Here is a 25470-nt window from a genome sequence, read left to right as displayed (position 1 = left end):
CATCTTCAGTTGAGTTGGAAGCCAGCCTGGCTACCTGAAACCCTGTCTCAAGAGGCCAAAAGGAGATTACTGATAACCTTCACATCCAATTATGTTACTTCTTTATACAACCTTTCCAAGACATAACCGTTAGACCTATGCTCATATTCCATGCAGTGACCTGCACAACCATCTATGGCCAGCTTCTGCCAGCACCTCCAGGGCTTGCATATCAGTTCCTCCTTGTTTTGTTTTTATTTTTTTCTTTCTTTCTCTTGCGGCACTGAGTATTAAACCTAGGACCTTGTATGAGCTACCAGTGAGCTTCGGTCAGCCCTCCCTTCTCCTTGTTTAGTTCACAACCGTAATGTGGTCCCTCCTTTTCCTCAAACATATTCCATGAACTTTAAACTATTACCCTCTGCCAGGAATGCCCTTCCCAAAATCTATACTGCAAGCCTCAGCAAAAACACCAGACGTAAGAGGGGTGTCCCTAGGTCCCTTTCTAGTGGGGTTCCAACAAGTAATACAATTGTTACTTAATTCTCTTATTAATATGAAATTACTTGATAAACTATGATTTTTCTTGTTCACTAAAATAGAAACACAATTTCTCATTGTGTTTTTTTCTCAAGGTTCTGTCTACCTTACACAGTGTTGTCCCCAGAGTCATGCCCATTTGCTGAACTAGGAAATGAAGTGTAATATTTTTGTTTTCTTTTTGAGACAGGTTCTCACTCCATAGCCTGGTCTTGAATTCTGTGTAGCTTAGTATTTGATCCTCAAATCCCATCTTGACCAGTTATTCTTTGTTATCTATTTCATGACATTATTGCTACTGAGCTTCACAAGCTGAGTGGATCTTATATAACAATTTATAGGTCTTTGAAATTCTCCAAGTCTCCGACAAGGTCTCGTGTAGCTCAGGCTGGCCTCAAACTCACTATTTAACCAAGGATAACCTTGAATTTGTGGTCCCCCTGTTTCTAATCTCCCAAATGCTGGGATTAGAGGCTTGAGCCATCACAGTTGGTTTTATGTAGTGCTGAGGATCAAACCCCAGGTCTCTGCATGCTATGTAAGCATTCTACTAACCAAACCTCAACGCCAGCCCCAAGGAATTCTGAGCTTTTCAACTCTTCCAGGAAAACCACGACATTACCTTAATATACTCATTCTGAGTATGATGACTCTCATGGAAAACTGGAATAGCTTTTCCAAGCTTATCTTCTTTCTTCTTACATTGCACTCTATACTGCTTAATCTTTGACAGCAAGTGGTCTTTTTCAAGCATCCACACCTTCTCTTTACTTTGGTTCTCAAATCTTAGTTGTAGAAAATCTTTGGTGCTCTCATAGAGCAGTTCCTGGATGTGATGGAGGCTATGAAAACAAGAACAACCCTGAGCACGAAGATGCTCACACTGCGTAGCTGAAATACAAGGCTAATCTAAAAGAGAAATACAGCTTCTTTAAAAATTGAACAATATGGGGCTGGAGAGATGGCTCAGAGGTTAAGAGCACTGCCTGCTCTTCCAAAGGTCCTGAGTTCAATTCCCAGCAACCACATGGTGGCTCACAACCATCTGTAATGAGGTCTGGTGCCCTCTTCTGGCCTGCAGGCATACACACAGAATAATGTATATATAATAAATAAATATTTAAAAAAAAAATTGAACAATATGAACTCTCGAACAGCGGCAGCTTTAAAAAGGCACACAGTCTGATCACTGACGGTCTCACATGCTTTCTTAGGCAGTGTCTTGTGCCTACCACCGTCCCTGGTCCGCAGACTTGTGTCTGCAGAAAGCTTTCTGAGGGCTAATTTGAGGGCTTGGGTTAGAAAGATGACCAACAGTGTACACATCGTCCCAAGAAGCGACACAAGGAAGACCTGCGCCACGGTACTCTGACTGAGCACTAACTCTAGGTCTTTATTATTTTTTAAAGATTTATGTATTTATTTTATGAATATGAGTGCTCTATCTGCATGTATGACTTTATGCCAGAACTGGGCATCAGATCCCACTATAGATGGCTGTAAGGTACCATGTAGTTGCTGGGAATTGAACTCAGGACCTCTGGAAGAGCAGTCAGTGCTCTCCAGCCCTCCATTTCTTAAGGATCAGAGACAGCTTCACTTTGTTTATGCTATGTGTCAAGACCCTACACCAAAATCCTCGTTTTGGGGGCGGGGCAGTGCTCTACCAGATCCTCAGCTCTCCCCCCTCTTTAAATGTTTATCTTTTATTTTTTTCCTAGAGATTTGCTAAATTGTCTAAGCTACCCTTGAATTTCAATCTTCCTGCCCCAACTTCTTGAGTGGTGGCACTCCAGGCATACACCACCACACCCAGCTGAATTCTTGTCCTTTTCTTGAGATCAATTTCTCTATGAAGTTATGTCAATGCTTTAGTCCATTTTAATTCTTCTGTTCTCTAAATCCTACATCAGCTTTAAATTTTCCTGTCTTATAATTCAATATTTGCTTATATACTATGTCAGATTTTGAATGTCAACATGCATATTTTTCCTGAGCAAAAGACAGCTGGACTTTTTCCTTGCCAGCAGAATAAGGATAATACCATCTACTAGAAATACAAAAGCATTGGCTAGTCCTGATAACAGTTCTTGATACTGGGAATAAAAACATGATGTTTGTATCTCTAAAAAAGAATGTCTTCCAAAATTGGCAACTTTATTGGGTTAACACCAACATGCTACAGTAAATGATGCTGTTATACTCAGGCATCTGTACTGGCCAGCCCCTGGGGTCCTGACAGGATACCTCCTCAGTGGTAGCCACTAAGAGCACCTCCTGTGCACATTCCCTTTTAAAAGGTGGGCCTTGACCACTCACGTATATACGTCTCTTCTCTTTCTGTCTGTCTGTCTGTCTCTCTCTCTCTTTTTTCTGCCACTCTTGTCCCATGGATCGGTCTTTGTCCCCCTCTCTGCTCTTTTCTACACCTTCTCTTTCCTCTTCCAATAAACCTCCCATAGTAGTTCTGTTTTATGACGTGACTTCTCTTCATAGTGTTTTTAAATAAGTTACAACAGATGCAATTGCCTGCAAGAGCATTAACTACCATAAAGTAACCACTACAACTTTCTACTGATCAAACAATAGCACTTAGGTATGTTTTATGTTCATAATCACAAACTTTTTTGAAGGTATCCAGATTAAGGAGGAGGAGGGGGACAAGAGAAAGAAAAGAAGGTGAGAATGTGATCAAAACATATTATGTACATGAATGAAAATGCCAGAATGAAATACATTATTATGTATAATTAATAAACCAATTTTTATATTCTATAAATATTTGCATAATGAATGCTAAAAACATTTAAAATATCACAGCTGGGCTGATGCTGTGCTCACATACAAGAACACTTGCCTAGCCTATGTACGGTTCTAGATGCAATACCAAACATTGCAGAAAATAAATAAAATATCAGCAAAAGAAAAAAAAAGTAACAAAAGACAGTCATTATCACCTTAGGGTTTCAGGCTCCTCAATATATCTTGGGATGATTCATCTAATACAAGGACTGATCGTGAGCCTGATCAGGTCTGTACAATACTTAGGATGGCTAGTTACATACGGGAAAACTAATATAAAATCACACGTTATTCGGGCACACTAGCGGGGCGATTTGGTAGCACATGCCTTTAATTCCAGCACTTGGGAGGCAAAGGCAGAAGGTAGGTGGATTACTGTGAGTTCAAGGCCAGCCTGATCTACAAAGAGAGTTCCAGGAGAGCCTGAGCTGTTAAACAGAGAAACCCCGTCTTAAAAAAACAAAAAGAAAGGAAGGAAAAAAGGGAGGGAGGGAGGAAGGCAGACTAATCATTAGTAAACATTAGTCATAGAAATGTGGATTTGGTCTGAGTAAGTCTTCAGTTCAGTGATTACTATTGTTTACTGACATGCTTACTAAAAACAATTGTTCCTTAAATTATTAGTTTGACTGAAGCACAAACTGAAATAAAGCAACAGGGGAGGAGCTGAGGGTGCCAGGAATTGAACCCAGAGACTCTTAATTGCTGAGCCATCTCTCCATCCCCATAACTATTAATCTTCTCTTTTCAATAATTTATTTTTATTTTATGTGCATTGGTGTTTTGCCTGCATGTATGTCTGTGCGAGGGTGTCAGATCCCCTGGAACTGGAGTTGTTACAGACAGTTGTGAGCGGTCATGTGGGTGCTGGGAATTGAACCTGGATCCTCTGGAAGAGCAACCAGTGCTCTTAATTGCTGAACCATCTCTCCAGCCTCACTCTCCACCTCACTTTTTCTCTTCTTCTTGATACTGGAGAATAAAACCGTGGCTCAATACAGGGGATGCCAGGCCACTACCACTGAGCTATATACCTAGCTGAAGAAATATTAACTTTTAACGTGCACAGTGTTAACCTGTGTGAGTTTACCTGCACAATCTACTTACTGAATACTTCTGGAGGCCAGAAGTGCTAGATTCCCCTGGAACCGGAGTTACAGAGTTGTGTGTGGAGGCTCAAAAACGAGGTACTTTTGTAGAGGCTGTCCCTGACAGCTGTGCGTCACCTGATGTCTTGATGTGCATGCTGGGAACCAAATCCAGGTCCTTTGCAAGAACAGTAAGTGCTCTTAACAACAGAGCCACCTCTTAAGCCATTCAGAAAAACAGGACACCTGTTAGGACCATAATTCTTGAGTCCTCACCTTTTGGTCAGCTCTTTGACTTTGTCTTGATTTCTCTGGTGCTGAACTTGTATCTCCTCAATTCGAATCCGTCTGTCCTCCATGAGCCCTTCAATTTGTTCTCTAGAAAGTTTTGCCTGCTCTCCCAGCTGTGCCTGAAGTGCTTCCACCTACATGGGCCAAGAAGAATGAGTCAGTTATCCACGCCTGCTTCTACTACTTCAGATTTCTGAAGGTGAGTCCTTCTTAAACAAAGTAAAATGGGTGGGAGAAAAAAAGCAACAAAACCCCAACAGTGGCAAAATGAACAGAAAAGTCTGTTTTGATTCTATGTGTAGGTGTATTGTACATGCCTGTGCTGTGTGCATACCTGCGTGTAGACATATGAGTGAGTAAAGTGTCCCATTCAATCACTCCCCACCTCCTCATCTCTTTTTTTTCTTTTTTTGGTTTTTCGAGACAGGGTTTCTCTGTGGCTTTGGAGCCTGTCCTGAAACTAGCTCTGTAGACCAGGCTGGTCTCGAACTCACAGAGATCCGCCTACCTCTGCCTCCCGAGTGCTGGGATTAAAGGCGTGCGCCACCATCGCCCAGCACCTCCTCATCTCTTAAAACATGGTTTTAAGAAACTCACTGACCCTTGAGCTCACCAAGCTGAATAGCTAGTGAGTTCCAGGGACCGCCCTGTCCCCACTCCCCCAGTGGGATTACAAACAGTATTGCCAGCCCAGGACTTTTCCTTTGTAGGGATAGCCCAGCCCCCTTAGGGGGCATGTTCGCCTCGGGCTAATGTTTACAGATAAATCTTGCTTTGCGAGCATGAGCCCTGCTGCTCTCTTTTTTGTATTTCCTGCTCATCGCTGGATCCCTGGTGTTGTAAGCTATCCCTTCATTAAAATTTGCTGTTTCATATTAAGCTAGCCTGGTTATTACGCCGATTACATTTCTTTTAATATATATTCTATTTATTCATTTGTTTGTTTGTTTATTTTGGTTTTCCAAGACAGGGTTTCTCTGTACAACATTCCTGCTCCTCCTGGAACTCACTAGACCTGGAACTCTATAGACCAGGCTGGCCTTGAACTCACTGAGATTTGCCTGCTCATGAAAGAATGGAGATTTTCTGTTCTGAACTTTTTTTTTTTTCTTTTGAGACAGGGTTTCTCTGTGGCTTTGGAGCCTGTCCTAGAACTAGCTCTGTAGACCAGGCTGGTCTTGAACTCATAGAGATCCGCCTGCCTCTGCCTCTGCCTCCCGAGTGCTGGGATTAAAGGCATGGGCCACCATCGGCCGGCTGAACTTTTTTTAAAAAGCTTTCTCAGACTTGATCAATATCCCAAATTTCTCAGGGTCCCCTAAAGATATCATTGCCCCCATACAACAGGAAGCAGTCTAGAGAATACAATGTCCACATTCCCAAGAGGTTTTGGTCATTCAGTGGGTTATGAATGCTTGTCATCATTTAGGGGGGTTGGTAAACAAATAGTTACTGGTCATGGTCAGTGAAAAAGTTAAATAAATATTAGATTCATGGATCTCTTTCTGAAGGGAAAAAAGGGGGATATAGAGAAATGAGATAAAAGGCGGGTTGTTGAACCTACTTTTGAACAACCACTAGTCTCACACATTTTACATTGGTATGAATCTTTGTACACTGAGATAAATTTAAAGTTACTTTTGTTATACTGTATATATGTTTCTACTCTTTTTAAAGATATTTTTGTATACTGACACAAATTTAAGGTTATTTTTGTTATATATATTTCTATTCTTTTTGGTTGTTTTGGGGGATTTTGTTTCTGTTTCTATTCTTATTTAAGGTATTGTATCTATGCAGCTCATTTATAAAAGTAGTTTTAGTCCTTGAAAGATATTTAGGATAATAAAGTAATACAGGTTAATAGTCAGTCATAACTATCAAACTTATACTCATTTTAGGTAAGTTTTCAAGGTCATATGCAGATATATTTTAGATAGATGATCTTCAAACACTTCAAAAACCTATAGTATATGGCATTTAAAAAAGTTTTAATAACATAAGGCTTTTTTGACACTGAGACATGCCTGCTCCCAGCAGCACCATTTAATTCAAAAAAGGATAATGGGCATCAAAGAACCTCTACTATATGGAGTTTGCTTTCTTTGTGGCAAAAGTTAGCTATTTGAACAAGAACCCACTCTTGCCTCAACTGTTGACAGCATGCTGCCCAAATTGGACAAGCAGGACATAAAAAAGTAACTGCTGAACTCTGTCAAGACAGGACAGGACAGTCCTTCAAAAATTTCCTGCTTCACAGAAAAGTCTATCAGATATTCTAGGCCTGTAGGCCAAAGATGGATACCCCAATGTTACAAAGAGACCTTGGTTGACTATCCAGGCAATCAGCTGTCTCTGTTGTTTCATAGTTTTGGGAGTTGCTTGCTCTAAACTTCCTATTCATTCAGGAAATATATCCTTTTGGGATATAATATTTGATGGAATTGAAGACTAGATAGTTATAGTTTTCCTTAGTTATGATAGAAAGTAAATTAGTACAAAACTTTGGACTCACCAAGATAGTATTAATAATGGTCTATTTTCTCTGAATTTGCCAAATGCAAATGGACTGGACATTGTAAATTTAATTCTTACCTGAATGGTTCTTATTGTATATGGTTTTACTATGTTAGAGTTAAAACCCTTTTCTTTTTATTTAGACAAAAAGGGGGAAATGTTGCAAGATATTTAATTACTTTGCGTAAAGATATGTCACTGTGATTGGTTTAATAAAAAGTTAAACAGCTAGTTGTTAGGTAGGAGGTATGGGGCAACTTCTGGACAAAAAGAGCTCTGGAAAGAAGAAAGGTAGAGTCACCAGTCAGATGGAGAGCAAGCAAGATGGGCATTACAGAGTAAAGGTAACTAAACCATATTAAAAAAATATATAGATTAAAAACAAGGGTTAATGTGAGTTGTAAGAGCTAGTGGGACAAGCCTAAGCTATAGAGCCAAGCTTTTATAATTAATAAGTCTCATGACTTTTTTTTTTCTGAGCTAGCAGCCCAAAGAAAAATCCCTTTATACCCAGTAGTAAGATAAAGACTTATTTTCCTAGATTGTACAACATATTCATTAAACAAATAATTATAACCTCAAATGTTGATTTGTCGTACAGACAAACTTCTCTATGCTACTCTCTATATATTCTTTAGGCCAATCACAAAGTAAATTCCAGCATACATCTTTAATCTCAACATTCAGGAGGCAGAGGCAGGAGGATCTCTGTGAGTTTTGAGGTTTTGAGTCAGCCTGGTCTATATAGCAAGTTCCAGACCAGCCAGGGCTGTAAGATGAGACCTTGATGCAAAAGCAGAACAAAACAAATAGCAATTCTTACTTTAGGATGGTTTTGTTAGCTAGGGCCTAGCATGTGAACTAAAGGTTGCCAGAAGCATTCTAGAATGTTCACACAGACAATAATGATTTTAAGGTATAAGTGCTATGAGGCTATTCTCTCTTGAGAAACCCACATCTCCTCTAGGGCATGAATTACTATTCTCCCCTTCCCAAAATACACCATAGACAATGCAACCATGTGATCTCACACATATACAATAATTAAAAAAAAAAACCTTTGTATAGTTCCAGATCTGTATGGTATGAGGCTGCCAGAGGCAGTGTATCTTATGAAAGTATTCCTCAGAATACTTTAAGAGCTAAAACTATCTTGGGCAAACTGGTCTAATCAACCATAAATTCCTAATATAAACTAGTCTCTGGACCAGCCACAAATTCTATACGATGTATCCCTGACCTGAAGGTTATGAGAACTTCCTGACCACGTTCCTGCTATATTCCCACTCCTATAAACATCTGCTTGCTGCAGATGTCCACACTGCCTGTCTGTATATGTCACAATTGCAGTTTTTACTTTTAAAAACTCCAACAAATTGGAGGCAATGATCAAAGACTCCATATTTGTTCAGGCATCTAAGGAGTTTTACTCTTCATGTACCCCATAACAACAACATTCCTTGTTCCCACATCATCTCTCTTAGAGGAGTGGGGATATATAGAAATAGGGTTTTGCTAGGTAGCCCTTGTTGGCCTAGTGTTTCTTACATAGAACCTAGCAGGCCTCAAATGTATGTCAATCCTCCTGCCTCAGCTCCTAAGTGCTAGGATTACAGGAGTACACCACTATGTAGGGCTTTTTCTCCTACATTAGGTTCATATTTAAATCTATATTAAAACTATCTCTAAACAAGGTGTGGTGGTGCATGTCTTTCAGAGGCAAGGACATCTCTAAATTTGAGGCCAGCCTGGTCTACATAGTGAGCTCCAAGACAGCCAGAACTGTGTAGACAGACCCTATCTCAAAACAAAACAGAACAAAACAACAACAACAAAAACTATTTCGAATTTTTCTTGGGAGGCTTAAACATTAAGAATAATCTCAATGTTCCTTGCCCAAGGATGCCTGAATGCAATCCAAGTGCAAAGAGATAGTTCTCATACAATAGTAAAGTGCATTACACACAGCCAAATGTGTGGAGAGAAACCACTTTGGTCTGTCAAGACAAATATATCACCTGCAGGGTGAGTGTTTGTACCTCCCTCTGGTAACGCTCAGATATGTCTTCCTTTTCTTTTAGTGTTGCTCTTTTTTTGCTTACTTTAGGATCTAAAATAGAAAACAAAAGTCCATCAAAAACTCTGCCCAGCTCTTCTTTCTGCTGTTCAAGTTCAGTTTCCTTTACCTGCAGGAGAAGGAATGGAAGGAAAAGAAACGCACTCGAGACCTGCAGTGCTTGATCCCCACGCAGAAATCTCCTGAGGGAATTCCGTGGCATTTCACCTGGGTAATTGTATTTGTCTTTTGGCAGAATGCTCCTCTGGAGCTGTGAATTTTCTTAGTACAAGTCCAATTTAAACACTTTGGTTATGACATACCACGCAATTTTCAAAAGAAAGGGTAACAAACAACAAAAACTGAATGAGGTCACTAGAGCCTGGGAAGGCACAGAGGAGGGGAGGTGGGAGGGGATAGCCAGTGGGGCACAGGTCCAGCTAGACAGCTGGAGTAACTTCTAATGCTCTCTGCTCTCTGGCACAATCGTGTGCCTACGGCTGACAACTCTACGTGTGAAAACAGCTAGAAACAGATACATAGTTCCTACAAAAAGTGATGGCTACTGTGATTATTAACACAATGTATACACGTTACAGTGCCCCAGTGCACTCTACAAACACATGTAACTGTCAAGTTAATTAATAAGAATGTATTTTTTAGGGTGCTGGAGAGATGGTTTAGTGGTTAGGAGCATTGGTTGTTCTTCCAGAGGTCCTGAGTTCAATTCCCAGCAACCACATGGTGGCTCACAACCATCTTACTGAGATCTGGTGCCCGCTTCCTCTACTGACCTGCAGGCATACATGCAAACAGAACATTGTATATATAATAAATAAATAAATCTTAAAAAAAGGAATGTATTTTTTTTAATTTTTAAATATTTATTTATTATGTATACAATATTCTTCCTGCATGTATGACTGAAGGCCAGAAGAGGGCACCAGACCTCATTACAGATTTTTGTGAGCCACCATGTGGTTGCTGGAAATTGAACTCAGGACCTTTGGAAGAGCAGTCAATGCTCTTAACCACTGAGCCATCTCTCCAGCACCCAGGAATGTATTTTTTAAAAAGCAAAAGAAACTTGTACTAAGGAGCTGGGGAGCTGGTTCAGTCAGTAAATTACCTGCTGTGTAAGCAAGGCGACCTGAGTTGAGATCCTCAGCACCCATATAAGAAGCCAGGTCCACACACCTGTTACCCCAACACCAGAGAGGAAGAAGCAAGAGGATCCCTAAAGCTCACTGGACAGCCAGTCTAGCTGAATCAGTGAACTACTCCAGGCTCAGTGAGAGAGAAGCTCTGAAGGCCCCTGACAGACCTCTGGCATCCACACAAATGCACACCCATACACACATCCCTCCCTACACACACACACACACACTAACAAAAACACCTTGCATTAAACAATAATTCATTCTCTGCATAGTTCTAGACATGTATGGAATTAGACTGCCAGAGGCAACATTACAAACATGACAATTTCTACCTAGTAGGGAAAGTTTTCTAATTGCTTGCATTGGGATTTTCAATTCGACACTGGTGAAAATTTCTAGAACAATGATCACCTGATTTGAAAGCTGAAGGATCATACTGTTCACATACATCGGCAGCCTGGATAGTCTTCTGGAGAATGCTTACCTAAATTAGAAAAAAAAAAAGGCACAGAAACAGTCTCAATATGTGTGAAATTGCAGTTTTTAGCCTTAGTTCTACAGATCCAACATTTATAAGTGAAATTGCTCAAAATTGATATAATCATGTAAACACATTACATTTATACAAGAGGCAACATGGACAAAGTAATAATTTTTTTGATAAAATTCAATGTTAATGCAAACTAATTAACAACAAATAAAACCAAAAGGCTACTTAATAAATTCTATTTTGAAAAGTATTCTTTGAGGAAAGTATGGTGGTACACACCTTTAATCACAGCACTTGGGAGGCAGAGGCAGACAGATCTCTGAGAGTTCAAGACCAGCCTGGTCCACAAAGTGAATTCCAGGACAGCCAGAGAGAGTTGTTACACAAAGAAATCCTTTCTCAAAAAAGCAAAAAATAAAAATACGACAAACAAACAAGGGACTCTTTGACAAGGACATTAATAGTAAAAATATGCACAATAGATAAATGTGATAATGCTACAGAGACATTTTTTACAAAAGTGAAAAGGCAGCCAAGCAAGGTGGTGTGTCCCCACGATCTTCATATCTGGGTGGCTGAGGCAGGCAGGTGATAAGTCTGAGGCCAGACCAGGGTGCCTACTAAGGTCCAGACTTGCTTGGGCTATCTATTTTGACCTTGTCCCATCCCGTTCAGTGCCCCTTGCAAAACAGAGTTTCTCTATATAGCTTTGGCTATCCTGGAACTTGTTCTGTAGATCAGGTTAGCTTCAAACTCACAGAGATCCTACTGCCTCTGCTTCCTAAGTGCTGGGTTTAAAGTGTGTCTCACCCCCTGTGTCTTTGATAAATATTACTATTAATTTATAATAATATAAAAAGTTTTAAAAAATTAAGCACTGAAATCTCTTCTTCACAAAGACCACCTCTGCTTTTTTTCTCTAATATCAGCAAAAACATCTGTCCCTCTAAGCTTTAGTCTTCTTTTTGTCCTTCTCTGTGTAGTGCTGGGGATGATCCAAGAGCCTCACACTCACTAGGCAAAAACTCTGCCACTGAGATATGGCCCAACCCTAGGTTTTAAGTTTCATTTTTTTCTTTATCAAAAAAGTATACATATATTTATCAATAGTGCTTTAATTTGGAATTAAAACATACAATGAAAACAAATAAACACATTTCTGAGTGTTTTCAAATTCTTGTCAGGCTACTCCTTAAGAATCAGGGACAGGCCAGGTAGTAGTGGCACATGCTTTTAAACCCACACTCCAGAGGCAGAGGCAGAGAGGTCTCTCTGAGTTAGTTCAAAGCCAGCCTGTTCTACAGAGTGAGTTCCAGGACAGTCAGGACTACACAGAAAAACCCTGTTTCAAAAAACTGAAAACCAAAAATAATAAAATCAGGGACAACAGGAATTCTGAGTTTTCAAAATTATGATGCTTTAATTATATTTCTAACGATCTTCACAATCCCTATTTTGAAGAGCAAAAATTCTTGTTTAAAGAAGAAAATGTAAGACACCTAGTCTACAGAGAAAGTTCTAGGACAACCAGGGCTACACAGAGAAATCCTGTTACCAAAAAAAAAAAAAAAAGTAGCAAGTTTAGTAGCACCGATAAAGAACTAAACACGAAAGCATAATTTAAAATTCAGGTCTCCCAGTAAGGTGACAGCCCCCTGAAATGACATGTGGGACTATTTGGCTCATTTTACACTAGAAATGTGTTATACCTTGAGAGAGTATTCACAGATTTCCTTTAATATTTTTAATTTTTTTAATATTTATTTATTTATTATGTATACAATATTCTGTCTGTGTGTATGCCTGCTGGCCAGGCCATTACAGATGGTTGTGAGCCACATGTGGTTGCTGGGAATTGAACTCAGGACCTTTGGAAGAGCAGACAATGCTCTTAACCTCTGAGCCATCTCTCCAGCCCCAATATTTTTAATTTATTTATTTTATGTGTATGATCGTTCTGCCTGCAAGTATACATCTAAGAGTGTGTCTGATCCCCTGGAACTAGAGTAACAGATGGTTGTGAGCTGCCATGTGGGTGCTAGGAATCAAACCTGGGTCCTGTGGAATAACAGCATGTGTTCTTTTTCAGTTTGATTTTTCGAGACAGGGTTTCTCTGTAGCTTTGGAGCCTCTCCTGGAACTAGCTCTGTAGACCAGGATGGCCTCAAACTCAGAGATTCCCGTCTCTGCCTCTCAAGTGCTGGAATCAAAGGTGTGCGCCACCACCGCCCAGCTTGGCATGTGTTCTTAACTGCTGAGTCATCTCTCCAGCTCTTAGCATGTGTTCTTAACTGCTGAGTCATCTCTCCAGCTCTTCACAGGCTTCTTGGGGTATTTTGTTTTGTTTTTGAGACAGGGTTTCTCTGTGTAGCTTGGCTGTCTGGAACTAATTCTGTAGACCAGGCTGGCCTCAAACTCAGAGAGATCTACCTGCCTCTGCCTTTCAAGTCTTGGGATTAAAGGGTACACCATCACCCCACAGCATGGTTTCTTTATTACAGACAGTGTCCTGCATGTAAGTAAGCCTTCAGGCCAGAAGAGGACATCGATCCTGTTACAGATGGTTGTGAGCCACTATGTGCTTGCTGGGGAATTGAACTCAGGACCTCTGGAAGAGCAGCCAATGCTCTTAATCTCTGAGCCATTTCTCCAGTCCCCTAGTATGGTTTCTTAATAGTGAAAAAATAAAATTCTTCAAAAGGTTTTTGCAGAAAAACACTTTACACCTCCGGTAGATACTGGCTGGCTAACTCCAGGGCTACTCTCCAAGTGGCATCTCTAACAAGTAGAAATGGTCAGCTGTGTCTCGTAAAGGTCTTATTTCATCAAACCATAGCAGCAATTATTACTTACTTTGTGGGGAGGCTCCTTATGAAAATAGGTCACTTCACCGGTGTCTGTGCCCACAAGAGCTAATAGATTCTGAATCTTTTTCTTGTCTTCCAGTTCCCTGTAATTCTCATAAAAAGTAGACATTATATACCCCAGGTAAGTAACTATTTCTATTTAAAAGATTTCCCTTCTGGTTGGGTGTTGGTGGTGCACACCTTTAATCCCAGCACTCAGGAAGAAAAGACAGGTCTCTGTGAGTTTGAGGCTGGCTTGGTTTACAAAAGTGAGTTCCAGGATTACATAATTACATAGCAGTCTAAAACACACACACACACACACAAAACAAAACAAAAATACAAACCCAACAACATAACAACAAATATCAGGATTCAAAAGATAGATTTCCTTTCTCTCTCTCTCTCTCTCTCTTTCTCTTTCTCTCTCTCTCTCTCTCTCTCTCTCTCTCTCTCTCTCTCTCTCTCTCTCTCTCTCTCCCCCCTCTCTCTTTCTCTCTTTTGAGATAATCTCAGATATCCCAAGTTGGATTTGAGCCTGTCATAACAGGCCTATGCTACCACATTCAGTTTATCAGTTTATGCACTGCTGGGGACTGAACCAGGGCTTTGTGGTTTTTTGTTGTTGTTGGATTTTTTTTTTTGTTTTTTCGAGACAGCAAAAGAAACCCTAACTAAGATACTACTTAAACACTCTATAACTAAGTTATAGTCACAGCCTCTGATGTCTTAAAAATGATTATAACCAGGTTGGAGAGATGGTTCAGTGGTTAAGAGCACTGGTTGCTCTTCAGGAAGACCAGGGTTCAGTGCCCAGCATCCACATGGCAGCTCACAGCTGTCTCTAACTCCTGTTCCAATGGATTCAATTCCCTTAGCCAGGAAGTGGTGGCACACACCTTTAATCCCAGCCCTCGGGAGGTAGAAGCAGGTGGATCTTTGTGAGTTTGAGGTCAGCCTGGTCTACAGAGTGAGATCCAGGATAGAGAAACCCTGTCTCAAAAAAACTAAAAAAAAAAAAAAAAAAAAAGATTATGACCACAAGTTAAAAATGAAAAAGATCAATTTATACCTCAGCTTCAGCTATTAAACGTTAGGTATTTCAATTTGAGAATCCAGAAGGGGCTTGGGAATAATTTCCTGGCTGTTTCTAGAAGGGAACTGCAATGGGTCTTTTCTTTGGCAGTAAGGAACATAGCCTGCTCATGGCTCACAGCTCAGTCTCCCTTCAGAACAAAGAAAGGGAATTGCTTCCCTCTGCTTATGACTCCCACTCCTCAGGGATAGTCTGCATTTAGTGCCTTCTCAGTGGGGCTCAGGGGGAACAAGAATCCATTCTCGAGGTGGGCAGTGGTGGCACATGCCTTTAATCCCCAGAACTCGGGAGGCAGAGGTAGGTGGATCTCTGTGAGTTCAAGGCCATCCTGGTCTACAAAAGCTAGTTCCAGGACAGGCTCTAAAGCTAAAGAGAAACTCTGTCTCGAGGAAAAAAAAAAAAAGAATCCACTCTCTTTGCCTCAATTCAGATGGCTCTGAAAAGCCATTCAGCTTCAGAGCCCCCATGTGTTGGCTGGGACCTGCTGAAACCAAATCACAGTTGAAGTTCCCCATCTGCCCAACCAGACTCCCCTCATTTCTTCAGATGTACTTCTCCTTAGAAGGCTCCCCACAAACATTCTGGAAAGTCTTCACTTTGTATCCCAAGGCACCCAACCCAACACAGTTAATGTCAGGAACAGTCCAAGGAAATAAACTCTGAAAAGGGACTTCTTCAGAGCTAAGGACAGAGAGGTGATATTTGTAGAACATCCTGTTCCTGAGGGGAGCAGTGGGGATAGTTTAAACAATTAGAAAAATCAAGAAAGAAATGAGACTGAGGGCTGTATCACTGTTCTCCTCCAAAATAAAACGAAAAACATGAACAAAAATCCATAGTCTTTGGCCAGCACAAGGACTCAGTAAGTTACTGAGCTCCTGGTACAAACTTGGCATCTGAGTTCAGTCCTGAAACCTACGGTAAAAGGAGAGAATTGATTCTCAACAGTTGTCTCCGTCACAAATGCACATATATCATGGCACACGTGGGCCAGCTTGCATGCTTTTCTCTCACATCCACATCACAGTAAGAAACAAAATAAACAAACGAACAAAAACAGGCATTGTGGTGCATGCCTTTTATCCCAGTACTGGGGAGGCAGAGACAGATGAAATAGCTCTCTGTGAGCTGGAGGTCAGCTTGGTCTACGCAGCAAGTTTTAGACCAGCAAGACAACATAAAAATCCAATTTTCTAGACGATAAGCTGAAGAAGAACCTGAGCTCCCAGGAGACAAGACTGCGCGCCTCACAAAAGTGCCAATGGCCATTTCTTCTAGGCACACTGGGGAAATACAAGAGTCAGGCATTTCAAGGACTGCTGGATTTAGGGTCTCAGAAGACATTGTTACCTGGTAACTCGAAGCACTGTCATAGCACAAGGCATAAGGGGACCATTCTAATAATCAAATCTGCTCAGATGTAGTTCACAGTAGGTCTACTAGATTTTCAGACACATTGCCCCAGTTTCCAGGGTATAGTTAGAAGGTGCGCACTTGGTAGTTGGCACAACTTCCAAGTTAGTTTTTTTGTTTGTTTGTTTTGTTTTTGTCTTTTGAGGTAAGCCAATGGGAAACTTCTCAAACCAGCCTTTCTTATTGGTCAATATGACAAAAAAGATTAAAGATCCTAGAGGAAGGGTAAACAAAATCTCTATTTCATTCATCAGTATGACCTGTACAAGAACAAATGGATTCTGGAGAACTACTTTCAGTGCTGGATGTGTCTTTGCTAGAACAGACTAATGGGGTAAATGCCTTATTGTCCACCCCAGAAGAAGAAAGCAGTTCCACGCACAGAGAGGTAGGCAAGAGTATGCTTCAAAGTCACTCCGTAGGTGATGGTAATTCTTTTACTGTTTAGCAGTACACAATACATTTACTAGTGATGACATACTAGGTTATTTCACATGAACAAAACACAGGAAAGATTTTAGGGCATGCCAGGACATTATCTCCAAAGCATAAGACATGTGGCAACCAGACATGATCACACACATTTGTAATCCTAGCGTGCTGGGAAAGTAAATAAGAAATTCTAGGCCAGCCTCGACTCGATCCAGTCTAAAAACAAACAAACAAACAAACAAACAGCTGTGATGATGCCTGTGATGATGCCTGTGATGATGCCTGTGATGATGCCTGTGATGATGCCTGTGATGATGCCTGTGATGATGCCTGTGATGATGCCTGTGATGATGCCTGCCGTAGCAGGAAAACTACTGCATGGCAACTTGAGTTTGATCCTCAGCACCCTCGTAAAAAGTGAGTTTGGTAGTGTGCACACCTGCCAACCCAGTCTGGGGAGGTGGGAACACAAGGATGCTGGAGAACTTGTCTCCAGCTAGTCTAGCAGAATCGGAGTGTTTCAGGCTCTGTGAGAGACATCCTGTCTCAAAATGAGACTGAAGGCTTGAGTGGTTAGAGTACCGACTGTTCCTGCAGACATCCCAGGTTTGATTCTCAGCATCCACTAGGCAGCTCACAACCACCTGTAACCCCAGATCCAGGGTATCCCATGCTCTTTTCTGGTTTCTGCACACACACACACAGACAGACAGACAAAGCATTCATACCCATAAAATATTTTGCTAAGTATTCTTTTTTTTTTTTTGTTTTGTTTGAGACACGGTTTCACTGTCTAGGAACTCACTTTGTAATCCAAGCTGATTTTGAACTGCCTCCAAGAACTGATATTAAAGACAGGTGTTGTTAAATAATAAAATCTCTGGTGTCCCCCCGCCCGCAGCAAACTCCGGCGGGTCAACATGTGCCACCATCCCTGGCTAAATTATTTTTATTTTTTTATTTATTTTGGTTTTTAAATAAATAGATATTTAAAATATGATGGAGAACCGAGGAAAACACCTGATGTCAGTCACTGATTTGCACACTCATACACACTCATCCCATACATGTGTGTTCACACATTTGCACACATACACCCCAACCAAGAAAAATTAATCCAGTGCCTAAACTTAAAGAAAACACGAAGGAGAGCTGGGCGGTGGTAGTGCACACAGAGAAACCCTATCTCAAAAAATCAAGAAAAAAAAAAGAAACACGGAGGAGGACTGGAGAGATGGCTCAGTGGTTAAGAGCATTGCCTGCTCTTACAACCATCTGTAATGGGGTCTGGTGCTCTCTGCTGGACTGCAGGCATACACACAGACAGAATGTTATATACATAATAAATAAATATTAAAAAAAACACCATGCAAATAAAATAAAAATCACAAAATAAATAAATAAAAAGGACTACTGGGAGTATAAACTCAGCAGTAGAATACCTGTCTAGAATGTGTGATGCCCCAATATTAAAACAAAACATACAACAACCCCAAATAAGCCAAATAAATAACAGTATTAAAAAAAGTAGGTCTCCCTCCCCCTTCGGAAATACCCTGCACAAATGGATCTATTTGTTCATGATAGCCATCTCCCATGAACTAATGTCTTCTTCAAGAATCACTGGGGAGGGGTGCTGGAGAGATGGCTCAGAGGTTAAGAACACTGACTGCTCTTCCAAAGGTCCTGAGTTCAATTCCCAGCAACCACATGGTGACTCATAACTATCTGTAATTAGATCTGGTGCCCTCTTCTGGTGTACAAGCAGAACACTGTATACATAATAAATAAATAATCTTTAAAAAAAAAGAATAACTGGGGGCTGGTGAGTTGGCTCAGTGGGATAAAGGCACTTGCCATGCAGGAGAAAACCAAGTGCCCAAGGTTGTCCTCTGACCTCTACACTGAGCTCTGCTGCATTATGTACACCACACACAAATATCAGGTCCACATACACAATAATAAAGAAAATAAAGTTATTTTTAAAGGCATTATGACTGGATAAAGGCTTTCTCTCCCAAGTTTATGACTTCTTCATGAGGACAGTCTGTACTCAACAACTGGTCAATACCAAGACACAGAAGTCTGAATCCGCTGCCTTTGAAAGACAAGCAGAGTCCTGGAGCTTGTGGTGGGGCTGGCCTCTGTAACCACCCTATCACAGTTCTTTTATTGGCTTTTTGAGACAGGGTTTCTCTGTGGTTTTGGAGCCTATCACAGTTCTAATGTGCCACTGCTATCTTTTCTAAGAACCCCTCCTAGTAACTGCCTTTCAGGTAAATCTCTCCTCAAAGTTTGCTTCCTGGGGACACAACCAAAGAGAACTCCAGTAGACAGATGTCATCATTTTAAGTGTAACCCAGAGTTAAAATTCTGACACTTCCCTCCTTCTGTTCAGTACCTGATTCTTAGTCGGTCATTTTCTGAGTAGAGTCGTAAAACATGTTCCCGCTCCTGGAAGAGGCAAACCTGCATATCACTCAGGGCTTTCTGCAACTCGGCAATCTCTTCCTCCCTCTGCTGCAAATTCCATTCAAGTTTATGCTGCAAAAAAACCCAACAGAGTAGTTGAAAACATATTGGGTTTCAAAGGAAACCTCAGTGGATATGGAGGAGTCAGCTTATGTAGGAATATTCCTGACAGCTTTACCAGCACAGACTCAAGTGGCAGCACCAGGCTGTGCACACATTTGACCTAAAGAGCAACAGAATGAGATGGAGGTTCAGCCCGGTGGCAAACAGGCAGGAAGCCCTAGGTTCTAGCACAGGAAGGAAGGAAGGAAGGAAGGAAGGAAGGAAGGAAGGAAGGAAGGAAGGAAGGAAGGAAGGAAGGAAGGAAGGAGGAAGGGCAAGAGGGAAAGAGGTAGGGACAAAGCTACAGGACTAGTGTGACTGGAGATCACACACTGATGACAACGCCTTCCTTTCGCACACCAGCACCAAGAATGCCGTGTGTCTCACCGGTTCTCTGTGTGTGCGTGCGTGTGCATGGAGGTACATGTGTAATCCAGAAGTTGTTGGGTGCCTTTTCCATCGCGCCACCAACTTATTATTTGAGGCAGGATCTCTCATTAAACTGTGAGCTCAGCAATTGAGCAAAGCTTGGTCAGTGGGCTCCAGGATCAGGATCCTCCTGTGTGGGAATCTCCCCCCCACTTCTCACCTGCCCTTCACAGGCTTCTCTGTAGAGGTCTAACTTCTTCAACAGCTCCTCATTTTCTGCCTCACAGTTAGCCATCTTCTTCTGATAATACTCCAGAAGCTCCTGCGAAGGGCAAAGGACGGCCAGACGATCCTCGGTTGAAGGGAGCGGAGTTGACTCCACTGAGTCTGCCATTTTCTTCCACCTATGGGGCTCACTGAAGCCAGAAGCGGCATCACGTTTGGAAGCAGTTGTTATTCTATGTGAAATCAGAAAGCATGGAATAAATCCTCTTGTAAATATAACACTTGTAACCTGATCAATGTAGCAAGTTCTAGGCCAGCCAGGGCCACATAATGTGACTCTGTCTAAAGGAAAATCTAAAAACAAGCATCTCCCCCGTAAAAAGAACCAAGCAAACAAACAATAGTTAATTCAAAAGAGAAACTGGGTAGAAATCCTCCTATGAAAACCAATCTAGTTTGGCATTCTAAAATTTACAATATATGGGGCTGGATAAAAAGACTCAGCAGTTCAGAGCACTCACACTCAATGAGTCCTGGCATTTCCACAGAGAGGCTAGATTTTTGTTCTGATTGAGACGGGGTCTCTCTAAGTAGCTCTTGCTGTCCTGGAACTCAATATGCTGACCAGGCTGGTCTCAAGTTCAAGAGACCCACCATCCTCTGCCTCCTGGGATTAAAGGTGTGCCACCACCATTGTTAAACTATTTTATTTTTTTAAAGATTTACTTATTTATTTATTTATTATGTATACAGCATTCTGTCTGCATGTATGCCTGCAGGCCAGAAGAGGGCACCAGATCTCATTACATGTGGTTGTTGGGAATTGAACTCAGGACCTCTGGAAGAGCAACCAGTGCTCTTAACCTCTGAGCCATCTCTCCAGCCCATATTAAACTATTTTAACCTCTAGATTCAGAATAAGAATAGAGAACTAGGGACTTGGCTCCAAGGTGACCAAAAAAAGGAGAAACAACGGTAGTGCCAAAAAGGGCCACGGCCATGTGCAACCAATTCGCTACACTAACTGCGCCCACCTGGTGTGTGCCCAAGGACAAGGCCATTAAGAAGTTCGTCATTCGGAACGTTGTAGAGGCGGCTGCCATCAGGGACAGATCCGAAGCAAGTGTCTTTAACACTTATGTGCTCCCCAAACTCTAGGTCAAGCTGCATTACTGTGTGAGCTATTCAAGCAAGGTAGTCAGGAATCTATCTCGGGAAGCTCGGAAGGACAGAACACCCCCACCACGATTTAGACCCGCTCATGCTGCACCACGACCTCCACCAAAGCCCATGTGAGGACGTGGCTTCATAAAGACAGAAGAAAACACCTTGGAAAAATAGGGGGATTTACACTTTATGTAGCACAAAAAAAAAAAATAGAGAATTAAATCGGGTGGTGGTGGTGCATGCCTTTAAATGCGTCACTCGGAGGCAGAGTTCAAGGCCAGCCTGGTCTACGGCGAGCTAGTTCCAGGACAGACTCCAAGGCTACACAGAGAAACCCTGTCTCAAAAAACAAAACAAAAAATAGAGAACTGAGGTTTAGGAAGTATGCTGTCCCTGGAGCTCCTACACTGACTGGATGAAACCTATAGAAATATTGATTAGTTAACTTAAAAACAAGCAAATATCTTACTTTCTGCAGACGGGTGTGTGTGTCGGAGTAAAGTTCATTCTGTCTTACTTGCACCTATCAAAGACACAAAATTGATAATGAGAGCCAGGAAGTTTTAAAAAATACACACACACACACACACACACACACACACGCTATACAGCTTGGGTCCCTCCTCAACATTACCGTATTTGACTCCCGAAGGGAATGTAGTATTTAGACCAACACTAGGTACATTAACTGCTTCTCCAACTTGTAATTAAAGAAAAAAAACTTTTTTCAAATATTTTTTATTTCTTTTTCTTTTATGTACATTGGTGTTTTGCCATGGATGTCAGGTCCCCTGGAACTGGAGTTATAGACAGTTGTAAGCTGCCATGTAGGTGCCTGGAGTTGAACCCAGGTCCCCTGGGAGAGCAGTCAGTGATCTTAATCACCGAGCCATCTCTTCAGCCCCCAAAACTTTTGTAAGATTTATCTTATTTTTATGTGTATGAATGTATTTCTGTAGGTGTGTATGTATATATGTATGTGCAGCACATGGGTGCTTGGTGCCCGAAGAGGTCAGAAAAGGGTATCACATATCTTGGAACTAGAGTTAATAGAGGGCTGTAAGTCACCATATAGGTGTGGGGAAACAAACTGAGGTTGTCTACAAATTAACAAGGGATCTTAGCTACTTAACCAACTCCCTAGTCTCTGCCTTATTATAGCATCATCATCAACATCATTATTATTATTTGAAACAAGGTCTTTCAATGAATCTGGAGTTCACATATTATTATTTGAAACAAGGTCTTTCAACATAGGCTAGCCAGCCAATAAGTTTCGGGGATCTGCCTTTCTCAGAAAAGCACATTCGCCAATGTTTCCTTCCCTCCTTCCCTCTCACTTCTTCAGTCGACCAGCACTGGGGTTACTATTATAAACAGCTGTGCAAGGCTTTTTCACGGGTGCTGAAGATCCAACCCCTGGGCTTCCTGCTTGGAAGGCAGGCACTTTGCCGACTGAACTGTCTAACCCTTGTGGGATTTTTGTTGTTGTTGTTTTCATTTTGTTGGTTTGAGAAAGGATCTAGCTAGGGTTGGAGAGACCCTAACACAGACACACCTGTAGACAAAACACCAATGGACATAAAATAAAAATAAATTTAAAAAAAAAAAGAAAGAAAGAAAGAAAGGATCTAGCTATGTAGCCCTGGCTGTCCTGGAACTCTCTCTGTAGGCCAGGCTGGCCTCGAACTCAAGAGATCTGCCTGTCTCTGCCTCCCAACTGGGATTAAAGGCCAAGGTGTTGTGTATGTGTGTCTATGTCTGTGTGTGTCTGTAGGTTGGAGGGCAACCTAAGGAGTAAGCTTTCTTCCTCCACTACTCAGCTATCAGGGTCAAGTGCATGTAGTCAGGACTAGCAGCAAGCACCTTAACCTGCTAAGCCATATATATGTAAGCTGCTCTAATAATTTTTTTCAAATATATCTATTTTATTCAATTTTATGGCTGTTTTGACTGCATGTATGTCTGTGCACTAGGTAGATGTATGTCTGGTGCCCTAGGAGGCCAGACAATTGTGAGTTGTCACTTGGCTGCTGGGAAGCCAACCCAGGTCCCTGGGAAGAGCAGGAGTGCTCTCAAGCACTGAAGCATCTCTCCTGGCCCTGTCTAATGATTTTAAGAGAAGGATAGGCCACTCCTTTTCTTGACTCTCCTACCTAGCCTAAGTAACCAGAGTTACATGATGATAGATAATCTTTTCTCAAGAGAAAACAAAGACTTGTAAATTGCTCAGCCTTAAACATTAAATAAAGCCTAGAATTCAGAACTGTCTACATTTAAGACTCAAACCTCTCTCCTGACTTATTTCTATCTCCTTCTCTAAACAAATTCTATTTCTACAAAATGTTCTTTTTGGTTTGTTCTTGAGACAGGATCTCACTATGCAGCCTTGGCTGGCCTGGAACTATGTAAACCAGGTTGGTCTAAAATGCATAGAGATCTGCCTGCCTCTGCCTCCTGAGACCTGGGATTAAAAGCCTGTACACCATGCCAGACCCACATAATGTTCTTCATTCTATGCTTTTGATCATGAGCTTCCTGGAATCTGAAGTATATCTCCTCCGCAATTCTAGTAAATTTACTTAACCAAGACTATTCTCTATCTATACGCAAAATTTATCTTAAATACTATTTCCTTTATCTCTTTCCTGACTTTTTTCCACTCAAAATGATCTAGCAAGTCAACTGTGGTGGCTTGTATCAGTAAAACCTAGCAGTGGGGAGATCGCCCAAAAACTGAGAGCAGCCTAGAGTACAGAGTTAAGTTCCAGGCAAGCCTAGGCTACAGAGCAAGGCCTTGTCTCAAATAAACAACAACAAAAACCCACAAAATGATCTGTCAAGCTGGGCAGTTACGGTGCACACCTTTAATCCCAGCACTTGGGAGGCAGAGGCAGGCGGATCTCTGGTGAGTTTAAAGCCAGCCTGGTCCACAAAGAGAGTTCCAAGACTCTTACACAGACAAAACCCGTTTTGGAATCACACACATACACACATACACACACACACACACACAAATGATCTGTCAGAACGACCTAACAACCACAGCTTATACACTTGTTCTTCAGCACTTGGAAGGCTACGTGGACAGGAGTACTGCCATGAGACCAGTCTGGTATACATAGCTAATTCCAAGCCCATCTGGGCTGCAGAGTAACCCATCTCAAAAAGCAGAAATAAACAAAAAGTCAAAAACAGGGGCTGGAGAGATAGATGGCTCAGAGCACTGGTTGCCCTCCTAGAGGGCTAGAGTTCAATTCCCGGCAACCTCATGGTAGCTCACAACCATCTATAATGAGATCTGGTGTCCTCTTCTGGCATGCAGGTATGCACAGGTAAAAAATCATATACATAATAAATCAATCTTTTTAAAAAATCAAAAACAAAAAAGTGGTTGTATTTAAAGTTCTACTAGGATAACCGGTCTTCTCGGCAGACAGAGTCATCTTAACACTACCTTCCAAGGCAGCGATGCTTCTAGTTATATAAGAATTAGTGGGGCCGGGCGGTGGAGGCCAGCCTGGTCTACAAGAGCTAGTGCCAGGACAGGCTCCAAAGCTACAGAGAAACCCTGTCTCGAAAAACTAAAAAAAAAAAAAAATTAGTGGGTTTCTTTTTTGGAGGTGTAAGAGGTCGAATTCAAGGCCACGGTCACGCTAAGCAAACACTCTACGTACTGGCCACAAACCCGTCCCGAAAAATGTTGCATTTACTCGCATAACTACTTTCTGAAGTACTGCTATTATCTTTTATTTTTACAAACGAGGAAATCGAAGCTTACTGAAGCGGGAGGGAAGGGGAGCCGGAACTCAATCTGTCTCCAGGACGTCTGGATGCTGTTCTCCCGCAAATTCACTCAGTTTTTGACCAGATCTTAGCCCCCTCATTATTAAAGCTCTCCGCGAATCAGAGACCTCTCCTTTCGCAGACAAACTTTCCATGGCTGGTCCCCGAGTCACCTAAGGAGCCCAGGTTTAGTCTTCTGTTGCTCCCTTCCGCACTGATTACGAACGCTTTTATCCCATCAGGTTTTCTTTCTTCCCGACGTCTGTCCTAAAAATCCCTTCACCTTTATCCCCAAATCCACACTCACCAAACACTAATCCTTGGCATCCGACAACGCAACCGAAAAACAACTCAAATCAGCGAGCGTCGACAAAATCCTACCAATCGCTCGCTAGCTTAGGCGGCCTTTTGGGTTACGCACCAATAGGACGGTTGTTCACCCAGTAGCCCTTCCCATCTTGCCTTGCGCCTCACTGGGGCGAGGTTCCTGGGAAGTGTAGTTTTTCACCTGCACATGGCGTTGTGCATAGGCAGGATGGGGGGGGGTAGCTCTTGGCTGTTAGAACTCTCTGAATTTGACAACTTGGGCTAAACTCACTTAACTGTTTTTCTCTAATGAAATATGATGTATAAATGACA

At 41.7% G+C, this 25470-nt stretch overlaps 1 protein-coding gene and 1 pseudogene across 2 annotated transcripts in view; one reads left to right on the top strand and one right to left on the bottom strand.

The window, feature by feature from the left end:
• Nucleotides 1-25203, bottom strand: part of Ccdc77 (coiled-coil domain containing 77) — a 30088-nt gene extending 4885 nt beyond the window's left edge. The window contains exons 1-9 of one of the 2 annotated variants that reach the window (XM_075982928.1): nt 25139-25203; nt 21515-21568; nt 19874-20111; nt 19112-19254; nt 13777-13873; nt 10845-10917; nt 9236-9327; nt 4686-4834; nt 1142-1361 (exon numbers count right to left, since the gene is read on the bottom strand). In XM_075982928.1, coding sequence (XP_075839043.1) covers nt 1142-1361; nt 4686-4834; nt 9236-9327; nt 10845-10917; nt 13777-13873; nt 19112-19254; nt 19874-20111; nt 21515-21552 — 1050 coding nt within the window. In that variant the 5' untranslated portion in view covers nt 21553-21568; nt 25139-25203. Of the gene's footprint in view, nt 1-1141; nt 1362-4685; nt 4835-9235; nt 9328-10844; nt 10918-13776; nt 13874-19111; nt 19255-19873; nt 20112-21514; nt 21569-24826 lie in introns of both variants that reach the window. The other variant, XM_075982927.1, reaches the window with a different exon arrangement.
• On the top strand, nt 20359-21174 carry LOC142855706 (small ribosomal subunit protein eS26-like; annotated as a pseudogene).
• Nucleotides 25204-25470: the final 267 nt, after the last annotated feature.

This window comes from Microtus pennsylvanicus, chromosome 8, assembly GCF_037038515.1.
Source record: "Microtus pennsylvanicus isolate mMicPen1 chromosome 8, mMicPen1.hap1, whole genome shotgun sequence".
NCBI lineage: Eukaryota > Metazoa > Chordata > Mammalia > Rodentia > Cricetidae > Microtus > Microtus pennsylvanicus.
Note: the sequence above shows the minus strand (reverse complement) of the source record. Positions and strands in the feature narration are given on the sequence as shown.